The sequence below is a fragment of the Suncus etruscus genome, chromosome 13 (assembly GCF_024139225.1).
Source record: "Suncus etruscus isolate mSunEtr1 chromosome 13, mSunEtr1.pri.cur, whole genome shotgun sequence".
NCBI classification, from domain to species: Eukaryota; Metazoa; Chordata; class Mammalia; order Eulipotyphla; family Soricidae; genus Suncus; species Suncus etruscus.
The window spans coordinates 66,348,274-66,362,476 of record NC_064860.1 but is presented as its reverse complement, the minus strand read 5'-3'; the positions used below and the strand labels follow the sequence as shown (position 1 = coordinate 66,362,476).

Here is a 14,203-nt window from a genome sequence, read left to right as displayed (position 1 = left end):
AAAGTGGGTGGAGAGGGAAAAAACAAAAGTCAACAGCCAGAGAAAGCCAGAAATGCTAGTAAAATGCACCAGAAATTAACTCTCACTGATGAAGTTTGTGGGGATACCTCTCTATGAATTAAATTTTATGCCACCAAGGTGTCCACCACATAGATCTTAATATGGGTTTAATGTGGACATTTTAAATAAATTTATCATTTGCCTGGAATACTGGCTGAGTTTTTAATTGTATAAAAACATAATCATCACTATTTACATGAACATCTCAATGACTTTCTATAGACCAAACATTTCAAGTATCAAAAGAAAATCATGCTGTCATTATGAAGCATAGTTTTCCAAGTTATTTTGCAAACTCTATACGCTCACTTTTCATTAAAAGAGATCTGAAAGCAAGTGGGTTTAAAATTATGAGAATTTATTCACCAGTAATATTTTTCTATGCAAAGGGCTATTACATCTGTTTTATAAAATTAAGTTGAAGATATAAATACCATATTTGCCGGCGTATAAGATGACCCTCCAACCCATGAAAAACTTCCTAAAAGTCGGGAGTCATATTATATGCTGGTATACGGCATGCTGAAACTTGTTCCAGCTTCAGAGACTAGTGATCCGCAACCCTCTTACTTTTAAGAAGTAACTTACATTTAAGAATTTTAGGAAGTTTTTCATGGGTTGAAGGGTTGTCTTATATGCCGGTAAATACGGTAAGTTAAAAAAAAACCTTTTTTTTTTCATTTATATTCTCTTCATTCACTTACCTCAGTGTACCTACTAACAAATCATAGCATATTTTATATCAATATAAATATTGCACACATATTATATGCAAGATCTCAATAGTTTTTGTTTAAAATGTGCATTACATCTCTAGTCTTTTATCAGATTTTATCAGCCCAAATATTTGGATGTACCCCAATTTTGAACAAAGAAAAATAAGAATTTTTAAGCTGTTATTATACTATTTTTCTCAATTTTAGCATCTTTCAATTCAAAAATAGACTGTGACATTTGAGAACCAAATGAACCAAAAAATAAGTCCACATTCGTATTTTATTACTTCAGTTTCAATAGTAGTCTCTCACAAAATTGTAGTACATTTATTTAAACCAGCACATACTTAAAGATATCTATTTTTCTTTTCTTTTTTTTTTTTTTTTTTTTTTGGTTTTTGGACCACACCCGGTAACGCTCAGGGGTTACTCCTGGCTATGCACTCAGAAGTTGCTCCTGGCTTGGGGGACCATATGGGACACCAGGGGATCGAACCGCGGTCCGTCCAAGGCTAGCGCAGGCAAGGCAGGCGCACCTTACCTTTAGCGCCACCGCCCGGCCCCTATTTTTCTTTTCTTTTCTTTTCTTTTCTTTTGAATGCCCACCTGTAGCGTTCAAAGATCACCCATTCTTGTTAGTGCTCAGGGGTCCTTATGGAGTACAGGGGAACAAATCCAGCTCAACCTCATTCAAGGCAAGGACTCTACCTACTAAACAATTGCTGCAGTCCCTTATCTGTATATCTTTAACATGAATACTCATAAAAGAGGGAACTTAAAGAACCAAAATACAGTTCATTAATTATTCATAGCACAATTTGAACTTTTAAGATTACTACTATTAATACTCATTTTCTGAGAAAGATCACCCTTACCATATACTTTTGACATTAACAAAACTAGCTTTTATTCTTTAATCCTATTCAACAAATATTCGATCAGCTAATCTTAATTTTGTACTATTTTAAAGAGTTTAGATAAGAAATGCACTGTATTAAATGTCACTAAGTTTATATCAAAAGGTAGATCTTGATTGTTAAAGAACAATTTTTGAATATCAATATTCATTGTTTTATAGCTCAGTTCAGTTCAGAAATGTACATTTTAAATATGTATGGAAAAGTACTTTTAAATAATTAACCTCTATTTAATAACATTTAATAACATTAATAAAATTTAATAACATTTTATTATATATAACTATATAACTTAAAATGATAAGACTATCATATTAAATACTTATTTCTTTGGTGTCTATAAACAGATATGATGAGGAAACCCTGGTGTTGATGTAATGAAGTCAGAAATGGATTTTTGAAATTTTCCAATCTCATTGTTCAGCAACTGGAAACAAATCACTACCCTGTGCCCCATTTCTTACATACTATTGAAATTCCATTCACTTCCATGAATGAGATTGATGAGTAAAGGGAGGCGATGGAATATAGGAAGAAGAGGAGGTGTTAGGAGCCAGAAATCATTTGCAATCAAATTTCAAATTCACTCTTGGCCAGTCTAATGAAACAGGCAAAAGAAATTTTCTGAGATTTCCTTTCACACCTTCTGAAGTTGATATTGAGGGTCCTAATAATGATTTTTATTATGGCCATTATATAAATATCCAATTATATAAACATAAATTTGTGTAACATTCAAAATAAAGTAAAACAATAGGTATGTGTTCTAATACATATGATTTTCATTTCTCCATCTTAATGTTTAATTCATTCAGTTAGCCAATCACCTAAACCAGAAAATGAAAAATACCTGCATAAAATTTGAAATCATTGTAAGAAATCTATATTTTAATTTAATACCGTCATTATGTCAGGAAACATGTTAGAATTATCTACCTTATTGTAAAGATTATTTTAGTTGTATAAGAATGTATTCCTATTTTTCTCAATAGAATTAAATTATAAATATTATTATTTTAATTATCCAATTGCTATATAGTTCTTTAAATGCACAGTTTGCATCTATTTTAACTATTTATTTTATTTTATCCAAACATTCTTAGAAGTTATTAGTATCATGGATTACTATAATTGGCCATTCCCAAAGTGGTCAGTCTGGCAACTGGAACAATTCAGAGGTTAGGGGACTTGTGTAAGAATGGAAAGTGGGGTGAATTCTATTTGTTTGCTTAAAGAAGTTAGTTTAATAGGGTTAGGTAGGCATTGAATATTTTTTTCTAAAAGAGAGACTGTAGGTAAAATAATTTTGTGAACATCTGTATATGATACTTTTATTTTAGAAAGAATAAGAAAGTATCTCTCACTATCTTTATTATAATAATTTAGAGTTCTTACATACTTTTTGTTATCATTATTGATGGTTTTTTTTCAACATCTTGCTGCAAAATTTTTAATAGATATTATATTTATTTTTCTATAGTACATAGATTTCTGAAGAAGTCATTTAGTCCTCGTTCCAAATTAATTCTAAATTTGTTCCTCTTTGAATGTTTTAAATTGGTCATTACTAAAAATATCACTTGCTTGATGGTATTTTCTCTCCATCTTTATTATATAACTCTTATCTTATAAAGACTCTTATCTTCCCTAGTCTCAGGTCAAAAAATGGTGCAAAAGATAATGTACTTTCACAATACTACAAACATACATAAGTAAAGTTGAAGTTTAAATTAATTTAAATTCGATTTCCTAGACTTGTGACACAAATTTAAAGCCTCATAAACATAGTTTTTATTATTTAATTTTGTAATTCATTTCCTAGGTTCTAATTAAATGTTCTCAGTACTCCACTTCAAGTACTCATTCCCTGCATTCCTCTTGATTAGTAGGAAAGAATCAATAAAAATTGATCCAATTTGTAGAACACAATTCTCATATTGATAGTAGTTTATATTCATTTGCTTTTCCCTAATCTTTTATTAATGGTCATCTTCAAAATGTCAATTAATGTCCAAGCTCTGCACAGTGATAATGCAAATCTATAAAGAAATCAGCTTGACACTTTACAGTAGGGCATAAGTAAAAAAGCTATTATTTTAAGGTTTATGTACAGGGTTGAATATGACAGAAATGATGCATAAATTTAACACTAATTTTTGAGTTGAAAATTGAAAACCCAATTATAAAATCAAAATAAATGAATATAGCTGAATTTAAATAATTGACTTCTACCTTAGACATTTATGGTTCCATGTTGTAACATGGTTACTAATGTATAAAAAACTTACAGAGGAAAATGAACTAGGTAATAATACAAATATGAATATTTGTGCCACAAAATTATTGTGGGTTATTAGATCTTATTATTAGTGAAAGTTTCATGGCATGTATTAATGCAGCACATTACAGAGAAATTGTTAGGCCACTCAGTCTTTATCCATCCTTAGCACTCATTAATATGTTTTTCATAATATGATATTTTTATTATGTCTTTATTGTTTAATTCTCTCAGAATATTTTTTAAAACGTTTGAAAGTCAGAGATAATAAACTTCCTTAAAATTTCATATATGTATTCTAGGACTAATAGTATCTTCTCTAGATCTTAATTTGTGCCTTCAAACTTGATTAGATTCAACTCAAACATTGCTAATAAAAGACTTTATATGATACTGAACATTTACGGTTCACACAATGCCTTTGTCCCATTGTCTTGCCACAGATTGGTCTTTTTCTTAGGAAAACAATGTTAAAGAATACAAGTATATTTTCCCTTGCAACTATTAAAAGTTCTGGAATAATCTGACACTGTGAAATATGTTTTCATACTAAATTGAGTATTAGATTGAGTATCTGTTAATAATGCTTGTCTGAATGAATTATTTAATTGGAATTGTAATATAATATTTTCTAATATAAAATTTCCATTATTTTTTACATATTGGGAATATCCTAGTAAAATTGTTAGACATATAACACATTTCATATTTACCACTTAGCTTACTATTAAAATATGTAATTTTTAATAAGTTGCAATAGTAGGGGACAGATGTGAGTGTTGGAAGGGAATAAGGGATGAACAAATGGCAATAAAAAACCATAATTTCCATTGTATTTCCACAATGTTATTGTATTATAAACCAATAACAAATTGATAAAGTTCTGTCGGAATTATTTTTTAGAATAGAAAATAAGGGATACGTTTTGAAAATAAAATAAAAGGTTTAAGTTTAACCCTGCTCAATATTGAAGGCCCAGTAATTGGTGGTAGGTATATTCCTTGCACAGAATATCTGATCCTCAGAACTCACAGTCAGATGCAGGGACTAATACATAGAATATCCCTCATACCAATACATTTTTAGATTTGGGAAATTTTTAGACATTAGACCTGTGAGCAATATCAGATAGACCAATTAGTCTCAGGCTGGGCCAATGTTTAGACTTGGAATTCAATAAGATTTTCTCAAACATTTTAGTCTCTTGCCTCATTATTTCCTTTTCATGGTTCACATCATCAAGTATATTTATAAAACAAAGGAAATAAATAACTTTTTTTAACTTTCTTGAAATATTCTTCTAAGCCTTATATAGTGAATCAGAGGATATTTCCTGTTAAAATTATTTCCTGCTCATTCTCTCTCTCTCTCTCTCTCTCTCTCTCCCTCTCTCTCTCTCTCTCCCTCCCTCCCTCTCTCTCTCTCTCTCTCTCTCTCTCTCTCTCTCTCTCTCTCTCTCTCTCTCTCTCTCTCTCTCTCTCTCTCTCTCTCTCTCTCTCTCCCCTCCCTCCCTCCTTCCCTCAGGTTTTGTGAGGTTTTGAGTGTCAACAGGGGCCTCTGCCCACAATCCAGCTGTGCTCTGGGGGTTTCCAGGGGTTATGTCAGCTAAACCTAGGTATCAGTGATGTTCAGAAAGCAAGTTCTAAGATAGTATAGTATTAATATCCAAAGGTGTTGGAGTAACTGGTTTTTATTCTATTCAGGATAATTCTTTGCTGATTCTTCTCCCTCATGACTAAAAGTACCTCTGGATTGGTTCCTTACCCTACTTGTTTCCCGTTCTAAAGTGTGGTCTTTCTCTTCCCAATAAAGACCTCAGGTCTCAGAGAGAAACTGCTTGTGGTTTTTCCATAGCTGGTCTGATTGCCTGCTAGTATAGAGGCACTAGAGAAGAGGGTAAATAGGAAAAGATCATGATAGGAAGCTAGATACAAATAGAGGGGGAGTGCAGTTAGAGCAGAGAAGGGACCGCTATGACAATGATAGTTGGAAAGATCAGTCTGGACAAGAACTGGGTACTGAAAGAAGGTCAAGTGATATGCATGTCATCTCTTCAGTACCAATATTGCAAGCCATAGTGCCTAAAATAAAAAAAAAATTTAAGGAAATGAGAGGAAATGTATCTACAACAGAGGCAGGTAGGGGAGAGGGTGGGTTGGTAAGTGGGTGGAGTGGGGAAGGGAACTGGGAACATTGGTGGTGGGAAATGTGCACTGATGAATGGATGGCTAAGAACAACTTTGTAACAGTGAAGAATTGAAGAATTGAAGAATTTATTTATTTAAAAAAAAAAGCAAAGTTCATACAATATTATAATATGCCTTAATCCTTGAAAGAAAGCATTTCCTGGGGCCAGAGAGATAGCACAGAGGTAGGGCATTTGCCTTGCATGCAACTGATCCAGGATGGATGGTGGTTCTAATCCTGGTGTCCCATATGGTCCCCCTGCCTGCCAGGAGCGATTTCTGAGTGCAGAGCCAGAAGTCCAGGTGTGAACCAAAAATCAAAAACAAACAAAACAAAACAAAAAACAAACAAATAACAATAGTTTCTTTAAAAAAAGAAACAAAGTTAATGAACAAAAATTAATGATTTTTAGTCAATAGGTGTATTAAAGGTGTGTTAGTAGATAGGATGGTTAGAATTATGGTAAGAATTATTGATGAATGCAAGAGTCTTCTTTCCTGAGCTCATAAAGGAGTATGAAGAGGGAGCATAGAAATAGAAAGGAAAATTTTAAATGATTTTGGTATCTTATTTCAAAAGACAGTGAATCTCCTTTTCTCATTTCCACTGTTATTTTTTAATAAACGCCTTTATTCCCAGCAATAGATAATAATAAAGGATCTGCATGTCTTTTCCCAAGTATCTACAGACAGATTTGCTTGGTTCATATTGTAGATTTAGATTAGTTTTCACAGCATTTTAATGAAATGCGTGTAATTCCATAAGACTATTCCATCATAACTTTAAAGTGTTTCACTCCAAAGTTTGCATCCTTTCTAAAAATTGTCTAAACATTTAAGGTACATTGTGCCAAGCACGTCGTAACTTTTAAAACAAGATCTTGTGTAAGTAGAAGTGCTTCTTTTAGAAAAAAATTTAAATGCATTTGCATAAGCACCTTTTATGATCTTCCTAAATCAAACTACCTTATTTTTATTAGTTTGCAAGATAATTACCTGGTTTGTGATAGGACACTATGTTAACACAGCTCCAAAATACACAAAAATGTCAGTGTGCCATTCTCGCTGTGGATGTAACTCCAAACTCTGCCTTAAACAATGTGTGCATACAAATAAGTGAACAGGCTGCAGGCAGAGCAAGTGGCCTCCATTGCCTGTTATATCACTTCCAGAGTTGATTTTAAGGACAAACATGGCAACTGCCAGAGCTGGAAGCGAGGGGATCTTTGAATAGGTCTTATGAATAGAGCAACAATGAGCTTTATTCACTAAGTACACACAGATCTGAACTTTTTTTTTCCTCTTCCATTTTATCTACATCAGGCTAATTATAAGACACATGGGTTGTGGTAGAGGGAGGCAGGGAGATAAGTATGTGCATATGCTCTATGCAAAAGAGCCACAAATCAGAATTAGGTTAGTTTATTTATCCTCTTTTAAAATCTTTTAAATCATTCTTGAATAGCTGTGACAAAGGCAAAATGGGGCAGACAAGTTAGCTTTTAAAATAAAGGGAGGGGACACAAAATGAATGATCCCTTTAATTTTTTCTAGAGAAGCATTACCTGCATGTGCTCATTGCTGGACTTAAGTGAAATACTTCCTTGCTCAAGTAAACAGCTGTACTTCTTCACTGCTCTCACTAAGAAATCATCTGTAGATGATTCAGATGATAAAAAGCACCGCATTGCACCGGAATGACCTATGGCACTCTGATTTTCCATTTCAGAGGGACCCACTTGAATTTTATTTTGTCTGTGTCTGCTTATCAGCAATAAACAAAACACACTACTCAGATTTTCCTAATACACAGATATGACATAGTTGATAAGTGAGCCCCAGAAAAATTAGTAGTGGTGTCTTCAGGCTTCTTTGTACATGTACACGGAGACCCAGCTTTAGATTATCCAACTTGAGGGTCCTTTACATTAATCTCATTTCTGAAATTTTACTGCCAGAAACTAATAAGCAATTAAAAAGGCATAAAGGAGTCCATTGCTTTTTATTTAAGAAAGGAGTAGATGAAAGAAGACATGTACAATTGTGGTTATAATTGTGATCATGGAATATCAAACAATTTGGACCAATATTCAATGTTTAACTCCCAGATGAACAAAGTGTTATTTTACCTATGAGCTCATTAGGGAAAATTGTGATTAATCTCATGAGATGGCCAGTTGTTGCTTTCCAAAAGATGTTATATTACACCACTTTCCTCACTATTGCTCAAGAGATTATGACAGTTTTATCATTCATCTCTTATTTGACAAAACCTTATTTCCCCTATACTTCCCCCCAACACACACACACACACACACACACACACACACACACACACACACACACACACACACCCATATGAGGTACAGTCCCCAGAGTCTGTAATTGGCAGGAGATGAAGCGATGATGGGGAGTGATCACAGTCAATAGCTTTGATTAACAATAAGGTGGGAAATTAGCAATGCTAGCACTCAGCCACCCTGCCCTCTCCCTCCTCCATATGCTCCCTCAGTCCGTGCTGGCGGCCTCACAGAGGGCAGTCACAGCCCTTCATCTGCTTTGAAGTGCAGCAAAGGTGCAGGCAGAGCAGAGAATTAGGGAAATTAAGGCGAAGTCCACCCTAAGGCAGGATGCAGAGACCATCTCAGGGCATTTTGTGCAGCAGGAGAGGCGAGGCTGAAGTGTGCTGTGTGTTGTCTCTATGTGTTTTTCTGTCACATGTGGATTTACTTGTGTCTGGACATGCTGTGCTCGAAATGGCAACTACTGTTACTTCTGTGACCCCATCAGCAGCTCTGGTGTTGTTTTCAACAGACCCTGAAGACCTAGAAAGGGGGACGGACACCGGGACACCAATCCCCACCTCTGATAACGATGACAATTCGCTGGGCTACACAGGTAGAGTGTTTCTTTCCCACATTCGAACTGTCCATTCTTCCAAATCTGCCTCTAACTCCATCAGTCATCAACCACCTGTGTAAAATGATCGAATCATCCCGGCTGCTGGCTAACCACCACAGCTTCTTCCTGTCCTCATTTCTCAGACTTCATTCATTCTTCAGCCGGGAGGTCAGATTGCTCAAGGGAACACTCCAGGGGGAAGACAATTCACACGAAAACTGCATGCGTTTTTTTATCCACTTTAAATATGCACATTGTTCATCAGCCTGAAACTTTGATGTTGTTAGTGGGCTTAGAGGATGATATTTTCTGAGATTTACTGTTTCCCTCGATTGTTACCAAAAGAAATCAAGGATGACTGGCAGGTAATTGGGTTTCAAACTTAGCTATACATTTTTTTTGTCACACTTGGAGTCTAATGAAAAACAGAAAGCAAACTTTTTCACAAGAATGATGCATATCATAAATATCAATTGATAGCAGAGGATTGTGTTTGCCTGACTTACTTTTGCATCTGTACACCTTATTGCATCTGTTCAGCAGCATAAAAGAAACACATTCATTGGAAATGTTGGCAATAGCTCATATACAAATACCTAAGAATGATCATCCTGGAAAATGAAAATAGTTCTTGAAGAATTTTCATTTGAAAATTAAGATATAATTGCATGATTTGCATATATAACTCTGATGTAAGAATAAAACTTTAAAGGTAAAGGCAAATAAAAGATTTCTTGGGTAATGCATTGAATCTGACCGTGGTGTAATAAAGGTCTTGTATTAGCAGTTAGTTACTATTTTATTTTAATTAGTATATGTTAGCATGACTCTTTATACAATGTGCTAGGTTCTGGACTGTGGAATGGTTGTGTGGGCGGAGTTTGGAAAGGTTGGTGGTAGATGAATTCATTGAAGTTAGAAATAATGAAGAACTCAATTGTCTCATTGCAGCCTAACTAATGTGAAAAAAGAGAACAATCAAATAGAAATTTTCTTTTTGGAATAAAATATGTGGTAAGCATGTTTCAGGGCATCCTCATTATGTTCATAGAAATCATTGTCTAAATATTATTTTTTGTCTATGTAATTTGGGCTTTAAGCACTTGGAATAGTTAGTAAAATTAACAGTTTCATAAGAATCTTTAATATATTATTTTATTTAGTTTGTTTTTATCACTTGCTTTCATAGCCCTCTTACTTTCAACTTAAGGATTAAGATGAAAGATCAGTAAATCAACATCTGTTCATAAAGAGAAAGAAGTTGATCTGCTACTTTTCCAGAAAGTTAGGTAGAACTATTGTAGAAGTCCTTACTTAGCAGCATAAATACCATGGAAGTTCATATCAGGAATGGATGATATTGAAGTTAGTGTCCTTTAACATGTCCTTTTACATGTCCTCATACATTACTTCAGTTGACATATGTCTGTCTTCATCCTACTCCCTTATTCTCATCTAATTTAAACGCTGCATTGTTTAGATAAACTAACAAGGTTTGCAGTTTTCTTCAATGTAGCTCCTGTAAATGTTAATTAAGCAACTCATAGTATGTTGAAAATAGAATAAAAGAAACTTCAATTCTAATACATCTAAAACAATACTTTTATAAATTTTTATGTCTGCTATTTCTCCCTTGGATTAATCAGAAATCTGAACCTGCTATTAAACATTTCATTAGGTGAGTTAATACAAGGTAACAAAATAAAGATTCCAAGTAAATCAGCACTTCTAATGAAAAGTTACTGGAAAACTATCTTTTAAATGTTCTTATTACTAAAATTGTAACTATTTATAGCATTTAGTATCAAAGTGTTTTATTCTATATATTTTGTTTCAGTAAATTCTTATTCAGGAATTTTTTGTCTACTACATGAATTAAACATGTTACTCATGTCTCATTCAATTGGATCTTGAATCTTTCTTTACTCTTTAAACCCTCCACTAAAAGTTAAAAATATAAAATAGAATATTTTACTTTCCTATAATATTTACAAAGATCAAAATCTCTGGTTCTGAAATTAAAGTATTATACAAAATATTACAGGAAACTACCAACAGATTTTATTTTTTGTGTGTAAATGTGAATATCTTTGATGTGTTTGTTTGTGTTTGTAAATATGTGTCTATGTTACTTCCTTTATTATGTTCACATATATGAAATTGACAGAATATTTTTAGAGAAAGTAATTCAGTTCATAGGAAAATGAGATGGCCTACCTATTCAAAGACATTTTTGCATATTTTATATAAACTGATTATAGTTTATGATGTCTAGAACATAAGCCTGGATATAAAAGCAAGTTGTCAGAAATAAAATATAAATATTAATCAAAGAAGAGAATATACAAAGCAATTAACCCTTATTGATAAGAATTGCAAAATAAATTTTCATTATTAGCTGCAGTTTGTGGATTTATTTTCTGCATAATACAGAAAAATTATTGTGTAATTTGCATGTATCAGATGTTTACATCTTAGAACATGTTGCTTCACTTAATGAGGCTTTTCTTCACATACACACACACACACACACACATACACAAATATTTGTGTAAACCCTTTCCTAAGGAAGGGTAGTTCTGAAAAATATTTTGGAAAGCATAAAATAGTCCCAAAAGAAGATAAAAAGTTCACTAAATTTTATTCCTACAACTCCAATTCTCTCCTTTTCACTATTGTTATTCTCACATATGCTAATTTGTTACTATCATATTTGGTTTGCTACTCAAACTATTTGGGAACAAGACTATCAAAATAGTCTTGATTTTAAGACTATCAAAATAGTCTTGATTTTGGTTTTATGTACATACTATAGTTTATAGTATGCACATAATTTATTTTATTGTCTAGTTAAAGTAATATTATTTTATTAATGATAGCTCCTGATTAATGATTATATGTACCACATTTACCAAAATTGTATGTGATTTTATTGAGATGCCCAAAGTAAAATGATAACATAAATTTACAGAAGAAACATATATTGATTATTTTCTTCTTACCAAGCTTTATAAGATTTGAAAACATTTCAGTTTATCTCCTAATAATCAGTGACTACAAAATAATTTCGAAGGTGGCACTTTGGCATGCAATTAATGTGGACGTGTACATTATTTACAGAGAAACAGCCCATTTCCTGTTTAACCAAGCATGTCATAAATATTGGGGGTTATTTAACAGTTTATAGCCTTTGTTATAAGAAAAAAAGTAAAATAAGATTTTAAATCAGCACATTGAGGGTTCAGATATATATCCCCAAGAGCTTGAATATTTCAATCATAATTTTAATAAAGTTCTTAAAAGAATATCAATAATAAGTCTTACTTATTAACTTCTTGAAATGCATTTGTATCTATTTTTGTATCTATTATTATTTTGCATTTATGAGTATGAACACAATATAATAAGTATATTTAAGACAAGTGATATATAGTAAAACAAGAAAAAATAAATAATAGGTCTAAAAGTATTTAAATATCTATATATGCATCAAAATAGCATAATCAATATTACAATATTTAAGAATTTGCTGATACAAGAATTTTCAAGGAATATGTGAGAAACTAAAACCATTTTAGAAATATTCTTAATTTTTTAGAAAGCAAAATTTACTATCTAAAAAAATGAACTAATTTGATACATTACTTTAATGGCTAATAAGCAGAAGTTTACTCTATGTGGTCTACAAAATTTCATTGAGAACCATTTCACTAAAACAAAGATAATTTCTTTCATCTTATACATCTTTTTAAAGACCTATATTTGTTATAGCATATGCAAAAAAGAAAAGAAAAAATAGAAAATCTCTCTATTTACAATAACATATTCAAAAGATTAAACACAGATTTTAAAAATATTAAATATGGCATCAGAATTAGGTCACTGTCAATTTTATTAAATACCTAGACATGCAATATCAGAAAAATTTTAGGGTAACTTAAAATTGATATAATAGAATATTTAACTTAGCCAGTTTATCACCAACTAAATTTTTCTTTAGAAGAAAACAAAATAGATGCACTCTTATAGAAAAAGATGCTGAACAAAATAATATATTTGTCTATTTGCTACAGACAGCAGTTTCTGAATCTGCATTGCCTCATGTTTTAGAAACTCAATAGGTAATTGTTAATTGATGACTCTATTCTTGTGACTTCATTCTTCATTGTATAACTGTATTATGAAAATCAAATAGAAACTGTCTTGAGGCATGTGCAATTTTCTTTTGTTTTGGGGCCACACCCTGTGGCCCTCAGAGGTTACTCCTGGCTCCGTGCTCAGAAATCGCTCCTGGCAGACACAGGGACCAAATGGGATGCCGGGATTCCAACCAAAGTCGGTCTTGGGTCAGCTGCTTGCAAGGCAAATGCCCTACCACTGTGGTATCTCTCTGGCATGTGCAATTTTTAATGTATGTTTTCTTCTTAATAGTGAGCATTTGATATCATTTTATATAGGCATACAGCTTTCTAACCATTTTGTGTGCTTAAAAACATATCACAACCCTCTTAAAAAGATGCTACTGCCAATAGTGATAGTTCTAATAATCAATTTTTTAATAAATTGTCCAAAACAAACTTCAAATTCCAAGCCTAGTTTCTTTAAATGAAGTTGTTTCACAAACTACATTTGATCATTTAAAATTAAATGCATTATTTATAGTCTTAAAGAAGAATTAACCAATATTTTAAGATTGTTATTTCTCATCTGAGGGTTATTATTATCACAATAACTAAAAATCATATAAGGCAAAAGTTATAAGCAAAACAACTGGATTTCTACTTCATGATTTTCTTAAAACAGGTTCCCAATATAATCTTTTTTACTTAAAGCTTTAGAAGTTTCTTATGATAAAAAATAAATCAGTTAATTAAATTAAAAAAGAAGTTTCTTATGATAGAAATTTCCATTATACTTTAAAAAAATTATTCAACCATACATACTTTTGGGTTTTTTTTTTTAGTTTTAGACATTATCTAGTAAATTTTTCCTACTTTTTACTATTCATTCACTTTGTTCAATCAACAGAGAATGGGGCCGAAGAGATAGCATGAAGGTAAGGCATTTGCCTTTCATGCAGAAGGATGGTGATTGGAATCCCAGCATCCCATATGGTCCCCCGTGACTGCCAGGGGCGATTTTCTT

General features: G+C 32.4%; 1 protein-coding gene across 1 annotated transcript in view; it reads left to right on the top strand.

The window, feature by feature from the left end:
- The window catches only part of ROBO1 (roundabout guidance receptor 1), a 945,902-nt gene that overhangs the window by 431,533 nt on the left and 500,166 nt on the right, over positions 1 to 14,203 (top strand). Inside the window, 1 exon segment of the mRNA XM_049785492.1 lies at positions 8,972 to 9,055. Within this exon segment, the coding sequence (XP_049641449.1) occupies positions 8,972 to 9,055 (84 nt within the window).